General features: G+C 40.2%; 1 protein-coding gene across 1 annotated transcript; it reads right to left on the bottom strand.

Moving 5' to 3' along the window:
• Positions 1-315: 315 nt before the first annotated feature.
• LOC148658707 (uncharacterized) lies at positions 316-15,393 on the bottom strand. The gene is made up of 5 exons (XM_088640222.1): positions 14,929-15,393; positions 8,652-8,755; positions 7,016-7,100; positions 3,050-5,405; positions 316-2,370 (listed from the first exon to the last, which is right to left on the bottom strand). The coding sequence occupies exons 1-5, from the start codon at positions 15,008-15,010 to the stop codon at positions 2,271-2,273; spliced, it is 2,727 nt and encodes a 908-aa protein (XP_088496348.1). The 5' UTR covers positions 15,011-15,393; the 3' UTR covers positions 316-2,270.
• Positions 15,394-17,414: the final 2,021 nt, after the last annotated feature.

The raw sequence follows: 17,414 nt of genomic DNA, 5'->3' as shown, positions 1-17,414 counted from the left end.
AGTTTTCTTCTGACAATCTGCATTTCTCCAAATGAACTAAATATATTTCGAGTAATAGACTGTTGTGTATGAAGAATCAGTACTGTTCCACCACCTTAATAGAGTGGGCATTCAAGGATAGGGACATCATACCAGGCGTAAAATAGTTTTTCTTGTCTCTATTATACTTTATTGAAGTGAGGATTCCAGAATGCTCAACTGTGCTGAAGAGTCACAGCTTAATTCTACCTTCAGGCACTTTGCATAGAAGAAATCACCCGCTGAAACATTTGACAGAAATCTATACTTTTACTTCAATATATTTTGAGACTGAAGTTAAGAGTCATGACACGTTATTCATAAATACACTTTTTTTATACTTCAATGTTAAATAGTTTGTACAACAGTATTCTACTATATACAGAGTTGTTCTTTCCCTCCCTTTTAACAAAAAACAAAAGGCATAAAAATGGCATCATCCAACAGAACACGACACAGAGCAAGCAGTCCTACTCTTTGTACACATGCAGTACTGCATACTGTCCATTAGATTAGTAGAATAAAGGAGGGTCAAATTTAATCAGATCATCCATTTACAATGAAAGACAAATCCACAATATTAGTATGACCTTTTTAAAACGTTCTATGGTATAAAGATACATAGTTTATTCCCTAGTGTGGCAAAACTATGGCTTAACCAAAGGACTAAACCATTCTGCAGGGCCCATTGTCTCCTGTCTTAATACAACATGAGTCGTTAACCCATTTTCTTAAAACAGTTTTTTCTAAAACTGTTATGTAACTGAGATCTCAGGTGGAACAAAAACCAGAAGACATCTGTACTCCAGAAATTGTATTGCAAACCCCTGGACTAGTCATGACTATATGCAGTAAATTTCTTGAAATAGCACCTGTTACATTTACCTGCTTCAGGTAGGTAAATCAATTAGATTCGACCAATCTAGCCACGCCTTTCTTAAAGGCATCTTACACAAACCAGATAAGAAAATAGGTACTTTATTGTGTTGTTCCAGACATTACTGCATGGATATGGGATGGCAGGTCAGAAATAATTCATTGAACTGCATAATGAAGACATTTAGCAAGGAAAAATGCAAATATGTAGCCCCTGAAGACGAGCTGATCCACCAAGCTGGAGGTTGGTGGCAATCATGTAATTAGTAACCCTTCCAAGACTTGTGAATTAATTCCTTAAATCTAGTTGTGCATTCATTACAACATTTATGTACCATTTAGGCAGAAAAGACACTAAATAACAGCACAATGACCACATTTCCTTATAATTTGGCACAGTCTTCTTGTAATTGCATAAGGAGGTTCAGTAGCTTTCTAAGGGTGATGAACACTTATTTACAGTCATTTGCAGGTCAAGAGGTCCCGATAACCAGAAAACATGCCCACCCAGAATTGATTATAAGACCGCTCCCGTCAAGTGTGGATTGTTCCATACCATTCACTCCTCAAGTGAATTCATTAAATAAGCTCAATTCAATGAATTACCTTAACACAGTTATCACCATAAAAGTGTTTGCAAGAAATATTCAGCAAAGCTCACAATTTAGATAATTCAGGTTAAGATTTAAGAACAACTTAATACCTTTGTAACTTGAAGCTTTCTGCAACTTACTCTCTGTGGTTTAAACTGGGGAATATAGTTCTTTACATTTCACAGCTACAAAAAACAAATGTATAGTTTACAAGAAAAAAATATCACCCGCTTTGATATAAAATATACAGGCAAGAAACATTTCACTCTCCTTATTTCTTTTCGTTTAAAGACTCGAGTAGTAATTTGGCCATGAGAGAATAAAATTCTTAACAAAAAATTGTGACATACAACTAAAAACATGGATATGCACAGTAATTTGGCAAAACGCCGAAGACATCCGACATTAGTAATATGTAGGTGGATTTCATGTACAGCCACCATTCCAGTCAGACAAAAGCAACACTGCCAGTATCTTAGAAAGCCCCTTTTGTAAAAAGGCACATCATTGAGATTTATAGCAGGCTTGCTTCATTTTTTGTATATATTCTTCCACTCCAAGACCTGCATTACATATACTGTGTAATCTATTCTTAAATAAAATCCGAAGACAGACCGGTTCGTTTTTCTCCAGTCATAAGTGCTGTTACATTCTTCTCAGTCTCTTTAAGTCTCGTTGACTCTCCTCTTAATATGACGCTTTCCATTACTCCAACAGGCATTCCCTGAAAACTGTTTAAATTGTCTTGCGTGATCCAGAAATGTCCAGTGGATCCCCATACCCTCACATAGGCTCTCCTTTGCTTACAGGGGTAATGGGCTGCTTGGTTCCGGGACGCACAGTGAAGGTCATGCCATAGGCCTGTTTAGACTTGTCTAGGCCACTGTTTAAAAAATAGAAAGGAAGAAAAAGCATTTTAGGGAGACTGTTTAATCACTGTACCTCATGAGCTTTAAAAGTCCATTCATGTCTCTTTTGAAACAAGAAAAACTGTAAATAGCAATTTCTTTGAAAAAAGGGGGGAGTTAAATTCATTCAGGAAATGGATAGAAGCAGGAATGAAGAGTTATTCTCTAAAAAGTCTGGAGAGAATCAGAGCCTTTTCCAAAACCATAGGGTTCAATTCATGTCTTCACAATCTAGTCGCATGTCCTTTTGCGTGGACACTTTAGAGATGCCAATTATCCTGGCCAGCACATCTTTGGAACGTTGTGAGGATACCAGAACATGGGTTTATTTGTAAATTAAAAAAAACAACATTTATTATAACTAAAACTACAGAAATACTCTTGTGTCACAGAAATCCATACCTGGTATTAGGATCAAATATGTATTTGCTTCAACTACCTCTCCTACACTTTCTCAATTCTATGGTATACTTTTCAATTCTTCATTCCAACAATTAAGATATAGTTTGTTTTCTTCAGACTTCCTGCAACATTTATATATAATACTATGGCATGCATTTCTTTTCGCAAGGTACTGGTGAAACAATGCACTCAAGAACAGAAATTACTTCGATCCTTAGATCAGAAGAGATCAAAGACAAGTTCTGAAGGTACCTGGTGTCTGGCCTTGTAGATGTGGGTGAAGCCATAGGTTTTTTCACTTTGGAGGCAAGTTCATTCTTGGTCCTCAGGTCCTGTCCCTGGGATTGCTTGACTTGGGAATTGGCATTCTTGTCCTTCTGGGGAGACTTGGGCTTCACTGGGTGACTGCTCTCATCATCAGACTGGGACGTCCCCCACTCATCAGGGTTGGTGTCCACTTCTTGAAATGTGGGCTTCAGATCCATCTCAAGCATCTTCTTCTGCAGGATGCTCTGAAGGGTCATCTGGCTGGGAGTTGGAGCAGGTTTGAGGACTGGATTAGGTGGAGGAGGTGGTTTGTTTTGCTTTGCAGGGACCTGCATGGGGGCCTTTTGTTGGGTCTGCACTGCCGCCTTTAAGCTGGTGTTAGAGGCTGGAAATCGAGGAAGACCCATAGATTTCAGAACAGGTTTTGGTGGAGGGGGGGGACCTTTGGTTTTATTCACAACTGTGGCTGCAGGAGTGCTGACCTTTTCACTAGAAGACAGGATCAGCTTTCTTTTCTGCTGGATGGGTGTGGATGGAGGCAGGCTGGGAGGTGGGTTTTTTGGAGCAGGAATGCTTTCCTCCTCCGTGTCTGAGTTGGCAAATTCTGGAGGGGGAGGGATGAATGGGATAAAGAGGTCTTCCCCATTTTCTTCATCCCTGACAGACGGGGAGGGCACAGGAGACTCTGTATCATGTTTCTCAAGGAGATCCACCATTAGGGTACTGCTAGGAGCATGTTTTGGAGAGTGCAGAAGTCTCTGTACCACGTCTGTTGAAGCACATTCTTCACTTTGTAGAAGTTCAGAACTCTGTACCTTCTTAATAGGCTGCAAAATCACAGCTGGTGTTTCACTGCGAACTGCTGGAATAGTTAACGGCGACATTGATGGTTCTGGGTCACATGGTTTATAAGAACTAGAAATGTGAGTTCCTAAAGTTGTTTCTCTTCCACTGCCCTTGGGAACCACAGTGAAGGAGTTTGGACTTGATTCGCTTTGGTGAATACTTGCCGAAGAGGATATGTTGCTGCTATTATTGTTGCTGCTCTGTATGGACAGACTAGATCTATTTTGATTCCTCTGCTTAGCAGCCAGCAACAGATCCATGGGGGATTTTGAACGGTCCTTTTGTGAAGCACCAGATCCAGAAAGAACTTCACTTGCACGAAGAGAATATGGTGTACGGCTGATATATGGGCTTTGTTTCCGGCTCTTGCCCGGAGATGCCTGCTGCTGGGGTTCGCAGGGACTCTGCTCCAGGCTATTCTGTGTGAATGCAGGTTTGGGTGTATCCTCATCCCGTACAACATCTCTCTTCGGAACCAAAGTTGGCAGGGCAGTCTTGGAAAGGTATGTAGGAGTGTCCACATCCATGGAGGCTACTAGGGGGACATCTACTTCATCCATTCTTGCTGTGGGGTTGCTTAGGCCACTGGATGCAGGGGTGTGAATTTTGTCTTTGAACTCCTTGAGATCTTTCTCCAGCTGAATGCCCGAGCTGTTTCTCCGGGCAGGTTTGGCAGGAGGTACAGGAGATACCTCTGGAGGGCAACTGTTGGAATGCTCCACAGTGGAAGAATCTTTGCCATTCACTTGGGTAGGGAGGTGATCAGTGATCGTATCCTGCAGGAAGATGATGGACTTTCCCTTTTGCTCTCTCTCAGACTTGCTGCCTGGTTGGGCCGTGCTCTCTGGGTTGTACAGCTTAGCAGCATTTTGGGGGTTGAAGCTGGAGGGCATGGATTTTTGAAGAGGTGGAGCGGGAGCTGGCTGCTGTGGTGGCATGTCTTGATTTGGCATGGAGGAATTTCTCATTGGTTTGGGAGGGGGCATTTTGTGGGTTTTGGCTGGCACAGAGGGAGCAGGCTGAGGGCCCACATGGGGCGGCAGTTTCTGGGATAGTGGTGGGGGTGGGGGAGGAGAAAAATGTGGATGCTGAGGGGTATAGTCTTCACTGAAGTTGGGATTTCTGTATTCTGAAGAGGAGGTCTGCTGCAGGTTCTTGTGCGACTTCCCTGAGGGGGGCTTTGGGGGTGCCATAGGAGGTGGTGGTTTGAAGGGAGCAATATTGGGGTCCTTTTTAAAGAAGTGTTTGGGTGGGCTTGGAGGGGCCATGGGTGGAGGACACAAAGAAGCCAGATTCAAGTTTGGGGAAGAGACAGCAACAGAGGGAGAAGGGGCAGGGTCATTGGCAAACTCTAGGGGAGGAGGAATGGGTTGAGATATTGGGGGAGGTGGTGGTGGGGCCATTGCTGGTGGGGGTGGGATGTATATCGTTTCCTCCATATCGGGAAATTCTGCAACTATTCCATTGGAGTAGCTATTGGACTTTGCACCATTTTCTAAAAGAAAAAAAAACATGATAATAAAAACACATTGTAAGAATGAAGACCAGTTTGAGGGGAAGTAAAAAAAGATGGAAATGAGAACCTTTTCTGTTTACTTTTATTTTCAAAGAAATCCTCTGTCTCATTCAATGGGGTATCTGAAAAGGTTATCTAAGGGAAACTACCTTTTTTGTTTGCATTAATGCTACAACCTTAGATTCAGTTGTAGAGAGAATCAAGTACAGAGAAGTGCACTGCTACTTGTGGATTCCTGGGTAGGATTCAATCTATATTGCAGAAGTCAGAACATAAAATGTTCTTGGAATACATCCCTAAAGGTTATTTCTGGCTAGCTGGCTTTCTTACTGTCTGCAATATTATTAAGGTAATCAAGTCTCATGCAGATACTGCATAAGTTTTAAAATAAAAACTGTGGCTTGTTCTGTTTCAGCACAGACCTTGTGGCCATGTGCATTAGGCTAAGTGTTCTTTCAACCCCACCCTATGTATCTGACCTGAGTGTTTCTCACCATGAAGCATGAAGAGGCAGATTACAGTTTTATCAAGCAAGATAAGACATTGTGGAGTAGCCTCTTCCCAGCACAACTTTAAAAAGATCTACCCACAATGCGCAATCAAAAATCTATTGTGAATCGTTATATGCAATACAATTGCAGTTTCAGGATGAAGTACTGAGCATCACAGAAAATCTAAACCTTAGCTGCTTCCTTAGCTGATGGGTTGACATTTTAATTTCATTATGGTAAAAAGAAAGAGGAAATAGATTATTTTTTTTAGATTTAAATTATGTCTTTCATGTAAACCTCTTTTTAGCTTCTACTAATCCTGGACTACGTGAGCAACTGAAGGCCCTATCCTTGAACTATCATTAACTAAGATCTTGCTCATAAATGTTTACATGTAATTTAATCCAGGCCTAAATGAGGTTTTAGAGAATGACACCAATTAAAACCTTCAAAAGAGATTAATGCTGAGATATTCCTTTCAGTTGGGTCAACTTGCTTTATATACAGAAACAATAGGTATACTGACTGAATAATATAAACGCCATACTGAGAGTTTGTCATATGTGCGCTCAAAAGAAAATTGGCAATGTTTTCTGTCCTTTTGAAATACTATTTATTGTAACAGAAATATCTCCAGTAAATCCCAGACAGGATACTTCAAATGGTTAAAAAAAACACTGCCTCCCCTTCTTGAAACGATGACATCATCATTATGTTTTGTGCTCATGTTGCCATGACAGAAATGAAACCAGCGGAGCAGGCATGTATTCATTTTGTGTAATTTTAGATATCTGTATGATTGCAAAACCCAGTGCACTCAAAATGACTTCTTAAAAGCAAATTGAACAGACAACAGATAAAACATGGAATTATCATCAACTGTCTTTTATAATGGTAATTTATAACCACAAACATTTTATCATCAAGAGTTTAGCAATATGCTAGTGATATTATATGGATTATAAAATACCACTGGCATATTGCTAAACTCTTGATGATAAAATGCTGGGAGAGCATAATAAAGGAACTAGCTCTGCCAGAGAAAGTGTCCATAGGTGCTACAAAGTCCATGTTGGCAGAGATCAGGGACAGTCTTACCTTTTGCAGTGATCCCTGGCTGAATGACGGCAGGGGGCACTTTTGGAGTTGGAACAGCAAATCCTTGCACAACCTCAGAGGAAGCCTATGGAGGAAAAAAAGCAAGCAGCCACTGTTGACATTCTCCTCTAACCAAGAGCAACAGCCACCTTTGATGTTGACACAGCCCGAGAGCCTGAGAGCTGGCAGCAAGGCATCAAGAACCTGTACATTCCTCTCCTGCTATCAGCCATGGGCTGTGTCAGGTGATCACTGGCATTTGTTTGATAATGCCTTATGCCTGTTTAACCCAGGAAATTACCTTTTGAGTTATCTGAGCTTTGCTGTTAGCAGTGAATTTGATGCCTGCCAAAAACTGTGAGAGGCAGGGAAGTTCTATGAAAACAATACCCAACAGGGAGCAAGGCATCTGGTCTGGGTTGCCTCTATACAGCAAATCTACAGCTGAGAAGCAGATAGCTTTAAGACAGTCCTGTTGATTGCACCTGTTGATTTCTGTTAGGAGAAGAGATAGGATGGGATTTGGGGCAGAATTAATTGTTTGGAATGGCGAGAATGCATGCCTACATCGTTTAAAGTAACTATCTATATCCAGAATCTATATCCACTTAATTGTCTGAAAGGAAGCTCCTATATAGGTGATGTTCTTCATCGCTTTTTAACTGATACTTTCATCCAAAACAACATGCTTTTTCACCCATTTACCTCAGCTGGGTATTTTTACTGGAGCAGTCTGAGTGAAGAACCTTTCTCAGGGGTACAACAGCAGTGCCACAACCTACCAGAGACCTAACCACTGCCCCACACTCTTTATTTGCAAGTTGTGCAAGAATTTAAATATTTCTAAGCATCAAAAATGCATCAAAGAAAAAAACGGCAAGCAAGTTACTTTGTTGTCGTTGGCAAAGTTTGAGATATGAAATTTACATTTTCATATGCATATGAAAATCAAAGTAAGGGCTTGTCTTTTAGAGATTAAAATGCAACTTGTGATTTTACTGGACCTATAATTTCATATCCTGCCCTGCAAGCAATTGACTTTTGGGACTAACGACTTTCTCTCTCTGGGTATAATAAAATCTCTTCAAGTCACTCCCCTTATCATCCCCCATTCAGCACTAAAATAAACGTAAAATGTAGAGTTTGTACACTACAATTAAAGGAAAAAACACTTGGCTGGCTGCTTTTAAGATAAAGTAACTTCTCCATTAAATGACTTATTTAAATAAGTGTTTTATGATTACAATATTTTGTAATCATAAAACACAAACAATGGAAAATGGAAATTAGTCTGTTTTTGTATGTTTTTGAGGAATCCGCATGCACTGAATTCCCCAACAGTGCTACAATATTGGGGATGTAGTGAAAGATAGCAAAGCAGCTTACATTGTAGTCCATAATTAATTATGTTCTCACACTGCTCTGAAAGCAGTGCAGCCCAGGCCATGAGTCACTTGCTATGTTTGCCAAAGCTTCTGAGAAATGAGGACAGATGACAACAACACTTTGGCTGTTTGGTGGGGGAGGGAGACATCAGACAAATGACTAGATACTTAGATACATGTGTGGTACAAAAACAGGGTGAAGTATGCATTTCTTCATGCAAATAAAGAATGTAATAGTCATTCATACTCACATGGGTTGAACCACTGGAGATGTGTTTAACAGTGGGTCGGGCTCGCACTTTTGCTGTCCCAGATTCTGGAAACGCAGCAGAATCCAGAACCAATTCTACATTTTCTGGAAAAGGAAAAAGACCACTTCATCAAAGTCAACCCTATTTGGAGTTTTAGAGTGAATTATGAATTATAAACTCAACTAAAATATTAAAATTAGTTGAATCCTTATTTATAACTCTTACACAAATAAGATCTGGCATTGCTTCACACCTGCCTTTGATTCAATGTTTCAGTAACAAAGCCCACATTTTGAACCAACACTGGGTTAATCTGGCTGAGATGATCCCTTATTGAGAGGGAACTCTGCGGGTAGATGGCAGAAATACATCCCAAACCCACAACCTACCAGAGACCTAAGGCCTGGAAGGGAAGAATTCAAGTTGCATTGCCATGACTACAGTGACACCAATGAACATAAGAAAAGAGGGATGGTCGTTCAGTCCATCTAGATTTTTGGTAGTTAGTAGTTAATCTATCCAAGAAATGTCATCTAGCTGTTTCTTGAAGGAAGCCACGGTACCAGCTTAAACAACTTGGCTGGGCAGCTTGTTCCAAGGCCCCACAATAGAAGTCTCCATTTAAGAAGAGGGCTGAGCCAAGGGTCTCAAAACCTCCCCCTGGAGTGCAAGTTTTCATTCCAACTCAGCTCCTCATTGATCTGACAGAATCTGTTCCTCAACTTCTCCCAGCTCTGCAGGTCACCAGCGTGTTAGAGAAATGTAGAAAACCTACAGGTATGGTGGCCTTCTGGGACCAGGACTGGAAAACTCTGGGCAGGACAGAACATGTGTGCTCCTTCACTTTCCTAGAGAACAAGGAGTCCCAATGCCCCTCGCACTTTGCACCTTGGTAATCTGCAAACCTGTTGAACCCGACTCCCAGATTAGGCATTTGTTTTGTTAGCCTGGATCAGTGTCTCTACCCTTGTCAGCAATAGCTTTTTAATGCGTCAGTGTCTGTCACTCTGTTCACTGAAGGATCAGACATTTACACATTCATCTCCTAGCTGTAAAATAATAAATACTCAAAGGCACTGCACAAATTGTGACTCCAGTGCCCCAGGAACAGTGTACAGTAAAGGCAGTTTTTATTTTCCTAAACACTATTTTCTTTCTTTAAAAAATATCTTTCTAAGATATTTTTGAGCAATTTGATGATTTGCATAACGACTTATCTACCGTTTCACTGTTTCACATAAGGTAAATTAACTTATTTCTGGCATTCATTCTAAATCCACATGCCTTTTCTTATTATGCCTTTTAAGCAGTAAATTCAAATCGCTTTCTAAAGACCTGGAACAGTTGAGCAGTGATGAGCTAAGAAGTCTTTCATTAAATTAAAGAACTTTGAGATCATTGATCATCAACAAAAAAAGAATACTTATCAACCTTCAAGTTCTCTTACAGAAATCACTTGCTTGACTAAACAATAACTTTCAAGTCTTCCCAATCCCAAAAAAAAACAGTATTATGGGGTTTCCAGTAGGACTTACTGGAATAGTGGCTTGCCAGGACTAGGGATGGAGACCTTTGGCATGTGGCACACTTCTTGAAGAAAGCCCTGTCCTCAGGGAGTGTTTCACAAACACTGTTCGCATTAAGCAAGCACTAGAATGTAGTAGTGCCCAACAGAACATTACCAAAAGCACAATTTACATTGTGATTGAGCTGAAAGTGGACTACATTGTTTCTTCTACTGGATGTTATCATTGTTGGTTTCTGCATTCACACCATGAACTATTTCTCTATGAATCATGTTTATAATATCCCGGTTCATTTTTTGACATCATGGGGGGTGTCTTTTTATCGCAGTGGTTTTTGTTAAACTGATTCTGAGTAACTGGGCAGTGGACAGGTCAGATTTCGGTCACCAGTATACTTTGACTCGGTTGTAGGATTGACAGATCAGCAAAGAATGAAGCAATTTCATTACACATTTAAGCCAAACCAAGTTTTCAAGTCATTACTATAATATAATAATTCAGTTGAAATGCTTGACAAATCTTTTAGGATAAAAACATAACAGTCCATTCTGTTTTTTTTTTTTTTTTAAATCCTACATTTATATATTGCCTTAAAAACATGCCTGCATACTTATAATCCACACCCACTGCAATGGCTATTTACTTTCACATCCATTACAAAAACAGATTTGCTTGAGCTAGTGGCACGACATTCAGTTGTAAGTGTAAGTGTCTTGACTTGCTTAGAAATGTTCATTCTATAATGAATCAAGAAGTGCTTTAAAAGAAACGATGTCAGACTATTACAATTAAACAACTGCAATGAGGGCCATCTTCACTACAAGCCGTCCGTATTAAATAAGGTAGACTAAATAGGTTAAACTGGAGTGAAAGTATTTTCACAATAGAGATAGAAGAAAAAAATCATGTTAGATTGCTAGTTATATTGTTTATCTACAGAACAAACCATGGAATAAAGGTAATGTGGTTCATCATATGGTGTATATTGTACAGTATCTTAAGCCTGAAAGAATGATCCCCTCCTAACAAACGTTAAATTACTACACAGAAAATGTGTTTGCATATGCACAGTCAAAAAGTGTCCCGCTTTGTAAAAAGAAAAGTGTTAAGAAAGCCTGATGATGTTTTAAAACCTTTAGCTTTTTACTGTGCCTACATTCCAGACATTATTATAAGGGTGTGGGAGCTACAATGTGACTCCTTGGCTCCACCTTTCTAAAGGCAAATGACAAAATACTTCTCTCAGACAACTCATAAAATTGCATTACATATTTAACAAAAGCAATAGATTGTACCAAAATAATATTAAAAAACCCTACAAAAAATGGAAAATGGAAAAAAGGAATTGAACTACTCTACAGGTGTGGTATCTATGAGACATGCTAGCTTTCTGCCGATTTCTGTCAAAAATAAAAGTCACTCTTCAGCAGCAAATCTATTGCTGAACATGACATACATGACTTCAAATTTCCAGTTTTTAATCATGAGTTAACTGCATACAGTAGTTCAGCATTATTGATCTGTCGAGTGTGGTTTTCTAAGGTGTTGACCATTTCAACATCAAAGCAAGGAGACTTTCATGGCAGTCCTGCAAACTCTCAGCACGTGATACGAGTTCCAAAACATGTTTTTCTTGTTGCCTTGATGCAGTTTGAAGTGTTGTGTTTGCTTTGTGAATAAATGAAAACTAAGAGAAACAGATGGCAAATCTCTTAGCTGCAGAAAGAAAATTAGATTTGATTTCTCCAACTCCAAAATCATGTTCTATTGAAACAATTTCTCTCTTCCCTGTCACCTGCTGTTAGAAAACAAAACATGAGATTTATTCTGCAGCTTATTCAATCTCCTTCTGTATTCCTACTGAATCCTCTGCAGATACTTCACAAATGATGGACTGAGTTGATGTGAGAGGTCTCATGGAAAACATTTATATCCAAGAACCAGAATGGAATACAACTGTACCACAACAACACAAAAGGAGACAGTGAAAACTTTCAAAACGAACTCCACCCTAGGGAGGGGGAGTTTTTGTATGGCAATTAGATTCAGCAGCAGTAAAACAATAGCATTCTTGGAATATTAGAAAACTATTGATTTACAGTAAATCCCAAGAAAATCATACTTTTCAATGCTCTTGTTAAAAGTTCTTTTCATTATATTGCAGTGCAACTAAACAAAACTTTTGTCAGGAATGTCTACCTGAGGTAAAGTTTTGGAGTATAAATACAAGAAATGGAATGGAAACTAGAAAATGTACAAACTCTTTAATTTCAACTAAGAGAAACTGTTTCCATTCATTTCTCCTGTGCATTGGAGTAACTTCCTTCGAAAAGTAAACAGTCATATACATCTATCCAGCACGCTCAGCAAAATCACTGTCCCCAATGTGATCAAGTTTAAAGGCTTCTTAGTGGAATGCAGGTGGCTGAAAGATAGGCCTCATCTTCCTCAGTGGAGCACATTCTTTAGAATAAAGGGAAACTGCACTTGTGAGGAAGGTAAAGGCATAACAGGTACATCCACTTCTGAGTTATCAATGCAGTTAAAACCTACCTTTGTAATTTATGAGAAAAAGAGTTAAAGCTAAAGATGTGAAAACCAGACAATATCTTTTTGGAATCAGTCATCTCTAGGTTATTGACTGCTATGGAGAGATTCAGTACTAGATTACGACAACAAATGTATACAAGTAAATTGGGATCGCCTGGGTAAATACACTAAATAAGGGACACCTAGTTTATGGTTTACAGTACAGTACAGTACAGACTGATGGCCACTTAGCATACCTGCTGTAAAGAAAGCCTGGGCTGTGGATCACTAGATAGAAATAAGTATGCACTAGAGGTCACTGAGAGCTGAATTCCTGCCTGATGCCTTTTGTCTAGAGGAGCACATTAACTTTGTTCTTCATTTCCACTTCACACCAGAGCATTGCCAGGGATGCATTCCTCTCCCAAACCACAGCGGACTTTAAAGATTCCAGTCAAATCATGCTTACCTCTGTTCCCCTCAATACTGTACAGAACAGGGGCTCCCAGTTTCAGTCTTTAAACCCTCACATCTGCTGCTTTTCATAATGGATGTGAATCTTTAATTGAACTGATAAGGGAATTATAATTCACAGCTCTCATATGTGTGAGAGGTTTCCTACTATTATATTTTTAAGTCACTTAGTCTCCAATTGAGTAGATGGGAACCTTGAAAGAGTTAATCACTTCATTGAACTAATAACATGCTTGTTTCATGAGCTAAGGGGAAAAGACTTAATCCACAAACGGCAACACTGAGCGAAAGCACATACTCCAGGATTGTGATTAAACTGAATTGCAAGGTGAAACAGCTAAGCAACTGTAGATCACTTGACTGCAAATTTGAACATGGGATGTCAACAGCCAGTTTCTTACAGACAATGCGCAAGAGCAGGATACTGGTTGTGGCTTATAAACTGCTCATCAAACATCTCAATGCATGTTTGTGTCAGTGGTGCAAACAGCACAGGTGATGGACTACTGAGCACTGGAGAAATGTGATCTGGTCAGATGAATCGTCCATCAGTCACCAGATCTGAATCCAATTGCATATGTATGGGATATTCTGAAACAATGCTCAAGATGGCATTTTCCACCTCCATCAACCAGGTGTGAGTTGATTGACTCTCGTAAAAGAATGGTTCACCATTCCTTTTGCAGAATTCCATATGCTGGAGGACTCTGTCCTCTGTCACAGTGCATACATGCTGTACCTGTGGTGGCTCAACACCCTATTAAATGAATGTACATTGATGTTTCCATTTCTCTATCCACTATCTTTATGCAATAGGCTAGAGTTTAAGCCTTTTAATCTGAAATACCGTGCAGAAGAATGTTACATGGGATTAGAGAACACATCTACTGAATAATACATTTACAGTACTGCACTTAACTGCAATAAAGTCTAAGGCAATGTCTGTGCACTTGATTTTCTGTAGAAATGGTACAATACAGCCCACACCCTGGCAAAATAAATGTTCAAGTAATAACTTAATCCTGTTTTTTTGTCCATGCAAGTACAAGAATAATCAGGACAGTTTTATAGTTCTAAATCCTTTAAAACCGCATGGTGCGCATCCCATGGTCTCCAAGAGGTTGTCACATGGTCTTAAAACTATGTGGTGGCAGTAGTAGGTAAAACCCAAATTCAAATCAAGTTTGATCCACCAGAACGGAAGCAAAAATCTCACCTAGAACAATGTAAAATTTAGAAGAGCAGCATCCTCCACCTTAAATACGGGAGATATTTGATTTGAAAAAAACATAAAAGTCACTCTTAATTGGTATATATTGTGAAGAAAAATACTATCTTCGTGCAAACATAATTCATATTTAAAACGAAACACATTAGACTTCTAGGGAAGAGTTACAGAAGAGAAAAAGACGTTACTGTGAAGATTATACACACGTATTTTCATCAAACACTACAGGGTCAGGTTGACATTAACTACGGTTGTTAATTACCGAGAGCTTTTACGTACATGATTGGCTTGTCTACATGAAAGAATACTTCACTTTATATACCTTGCTAAAGATATCTTGATACAATATGAGTTTGAACACGTTCTGCAGTTCAGATTTTGACCCCTGAACTGTAAAATTACACGAAATTTCTATCAGCGAACTATGGACACGTAATATTTTTTATCACAGTGTCAAAGACATGGAAAGCAAGTACTTTGACTGCACATAGGACAGGCATCATTAAATCGTAATACTTACCCCTCTCCTTAATTTCAACATGGGTGCCGAAGAGATTATTATTCTTCCGCCCCCAAATCGAGTTTAAAGTCCCTCTTTTCATTTTTTTTTCTGTCACTGATAGGTTTCGCTTGCGAGAATGTCAAACACGATGCATTTCCGACAGGTGTTTTAAGTCGGAAAGGATCACCCGTCCTGCGATAATCCTTGGAGCTCAGGGAATGAGCTCAGCAGGTGTGTTCTCTCGCTGCTCCTCACTGATTTATTAATTCTGTTTCTTTCTTCCGCCCTTTCGCCCTGGGAACCAAGAAGGGCAAAATGGCCTCCACCTCCTTTTCCTCCCTTTCAGACAGGTGAGGTAAACAAAACAGAGGCACACACCTTAAGGGGTCTGGCAGGCCCTGTCACTGACTGCACACACACCCTGTTGCAGTTACCGTGGTAACCACAGCCGTGGCAACATTCCTTCCCGAAAACGAAATCATTGCTAACTCCAGATATCCTTGCTCACAAGATACCAATCACGCAAAGTCTTTGTTATCTTTATTTTTTGTGCTGTCCTTTCCTGAGTTGAGTGATATAATACGTCACGAGAAGTTTTAGTGCAATGCGCGGCTGAGAGCACATTTTTCTTGTATGAATGTTTTACAAACAAGTCCCTTTGCATCCTTGATTTATTGCTGTCACAAGCCAGTATAATGCTTTTAAAATAGTTTTAGCACCATACCACAATTCTATTGCATACTAATACAGGACATTTAAGATCAAAACATCAATAATGAAAGGTAAAAAGTAATTTCAGTCTATTCCTCTGAGAATTATGAATTATTCCAATTTTTCAGATTTGAAAATAATCAAATACCATGCTTAGAACCTTAGTGGAAAAGTGATCAATACAGGCACTAGTAGTGAAGAATTACAGTTTGTGGGCATTTTCAAGACAGTCCAGATGACACATTTACCATTTTACACAGTGGAGTTAAAGAGCTGTGTAAAATGGGGAAAACAGAGTTGTGGTTGACACCTGTGTGTCTGCTGGGCATATCATTCTGATTTGGGCTTCGGCACTTGCTTGGCTTCATTTCTCTTATGCCATATCACCCTGCAACTCACAACTGGCAACCCACTGAAGCTAAGCAGGTGTAAGCCTGGTCAGAACCTGGATGGGAGACTTCCTGGGAAGAACTAAGGTTGCTGCTGGAAGAGGTGTTAGTGGGGCCACCAGGGGGCGCTCACCCTGCGGTCCATCTGGGTCCTAATGCCCCAGTATAGTGACAGGGACACTATACTGTAAACAGGCACCGTCCTTTGGATGAGACGTTTAACCGAGGTCCTGACTCTCTGTGGTCATTAAAAATCCCAGGGCGTTTCTTGAAAAGAGTAGGGGTGTAACCCCGGCGTCCTGGCCAAAATTTCCCATTGGCCCTTACCAATCATGGCCTCCTAATAATCTCCATCTATAAATTGGCTTCATTACTTTGCTCTCCTCCACACTGATAGCTGATGTGTGGTGAGTGTTCTGGCGCACTATGGCTGCCGTCGCATCATCCAGGTGGGGCTGCACATTGGTGGTGGTGGAGGGGAGTCCCCATTACCTGTAAAGCGATTTGAGTGGTGCCTCCAGAAAAGTGCTATATAAGTGTAAGCAATTATTATTATAGCCTCCATATGTATAAGCAGGAACAGAGAAGCGTCCAGTGTGCAACCTCTGTAGCTTTCAGAAACCATGATGTCCACTGATGTCTTTTAAAAGCCTTCTTTTAACCACTTCATGGTGGCAGGGAGCTACAGTGCAAGGAGGGGCATGCCCTGGATGGGATGCCAGGCTATCATGAGGCACACAGACACCAGCACGCACACACTCATGCCAGGGCCAGTTTTCTCAGAAGCCAATTAACCAACCAATATGTTTTTGGACTGTGGGATAAAACCCACCCAGACACAGGGAGAGCATACAAACTCCAGGCAGATTTGACAAACTGCACTCCAGGACTTGAACCCAGAGCCCCAGGACTGCAAGGCAGCACTTGTAACCACAGCACCACCCTGCCTCCCAGGCGTGCAGCCATTTGGCAGCAATATTTGATATCTGATAGAGGATGAGGTGCACATGCCTCAGATGAACTCTAATGTGCTTGAAATGGTTTTTGATTAAGTGGCATGATGTCATTTTGGCCTTGCATTATCTAAAATAGGAAACAAGCCTGGACATAGCCTCGTGCACTACAAGACCCCATTGTTCTTTGTTCAGTTATATTTTGTGTGATGTTACCATAGGTTTTAGCACCACTTCAGGTTTCTGAAGCACGCTGCTGACAGCAGTCCACAAAGCAATGCAGGGGAATAATCTGCTTTTATCGTGGCTTGCCAATTCCCCTTTCAGTTCTGGGTTTTTCCTGCATTAGTTATGATTAAAATGTATACACATTTTAGATGCTCCTTGGTTGTTTTCAGTTTCTACCTTACTTCACGTCTTACAATATACACTTAGTAGTTACCAGAATGAT

This window comes from Lepisosteus platostomus, chromosome 7, assembly GCF_059453375.1.
Source record: "Lepisosteus platostomus isolate fLepPlt1 chromosome 7, fLepPlt1.hap1, whole genome shotgun sequence".
Lineage (NCBI taxonomy): Eukaryota > Metazoa > Chordata > Actinopteri > Semionotiformes > Lepisosteidae > Lepisosteus > Lepisosteus platostomus.
Note: the sequence above shows the minus strand (reverse complement) of the source record. Positions and strands in the feature narration are given on the sequence as shown.

Bases quoted from the DNA above. Each gene is read 5' to 3' on its own strand.
- LOC148658707 (XM_088640222.1), bottom strand. From the start codon at position 15,010: ATGAAAAGAGGGACTTTAAACTCGATTTGGGGGCGGAAGAATAATAAT. The intron at 8,756-14,928 runs GTAAGTATTACG...TTCCTTTTCCAG, and splicing joins TGTTGAAATTAAGGAGAGGG to AAAATGTAGAATTGGTTCTG. The intron at 2,371-3,049 runs GTACCTTCAGAA...TTTTTTAAACAG, and splicing joins TCTACAAGGCCAGACACCAG to TGGCCTAGACAAGTCTAAAC.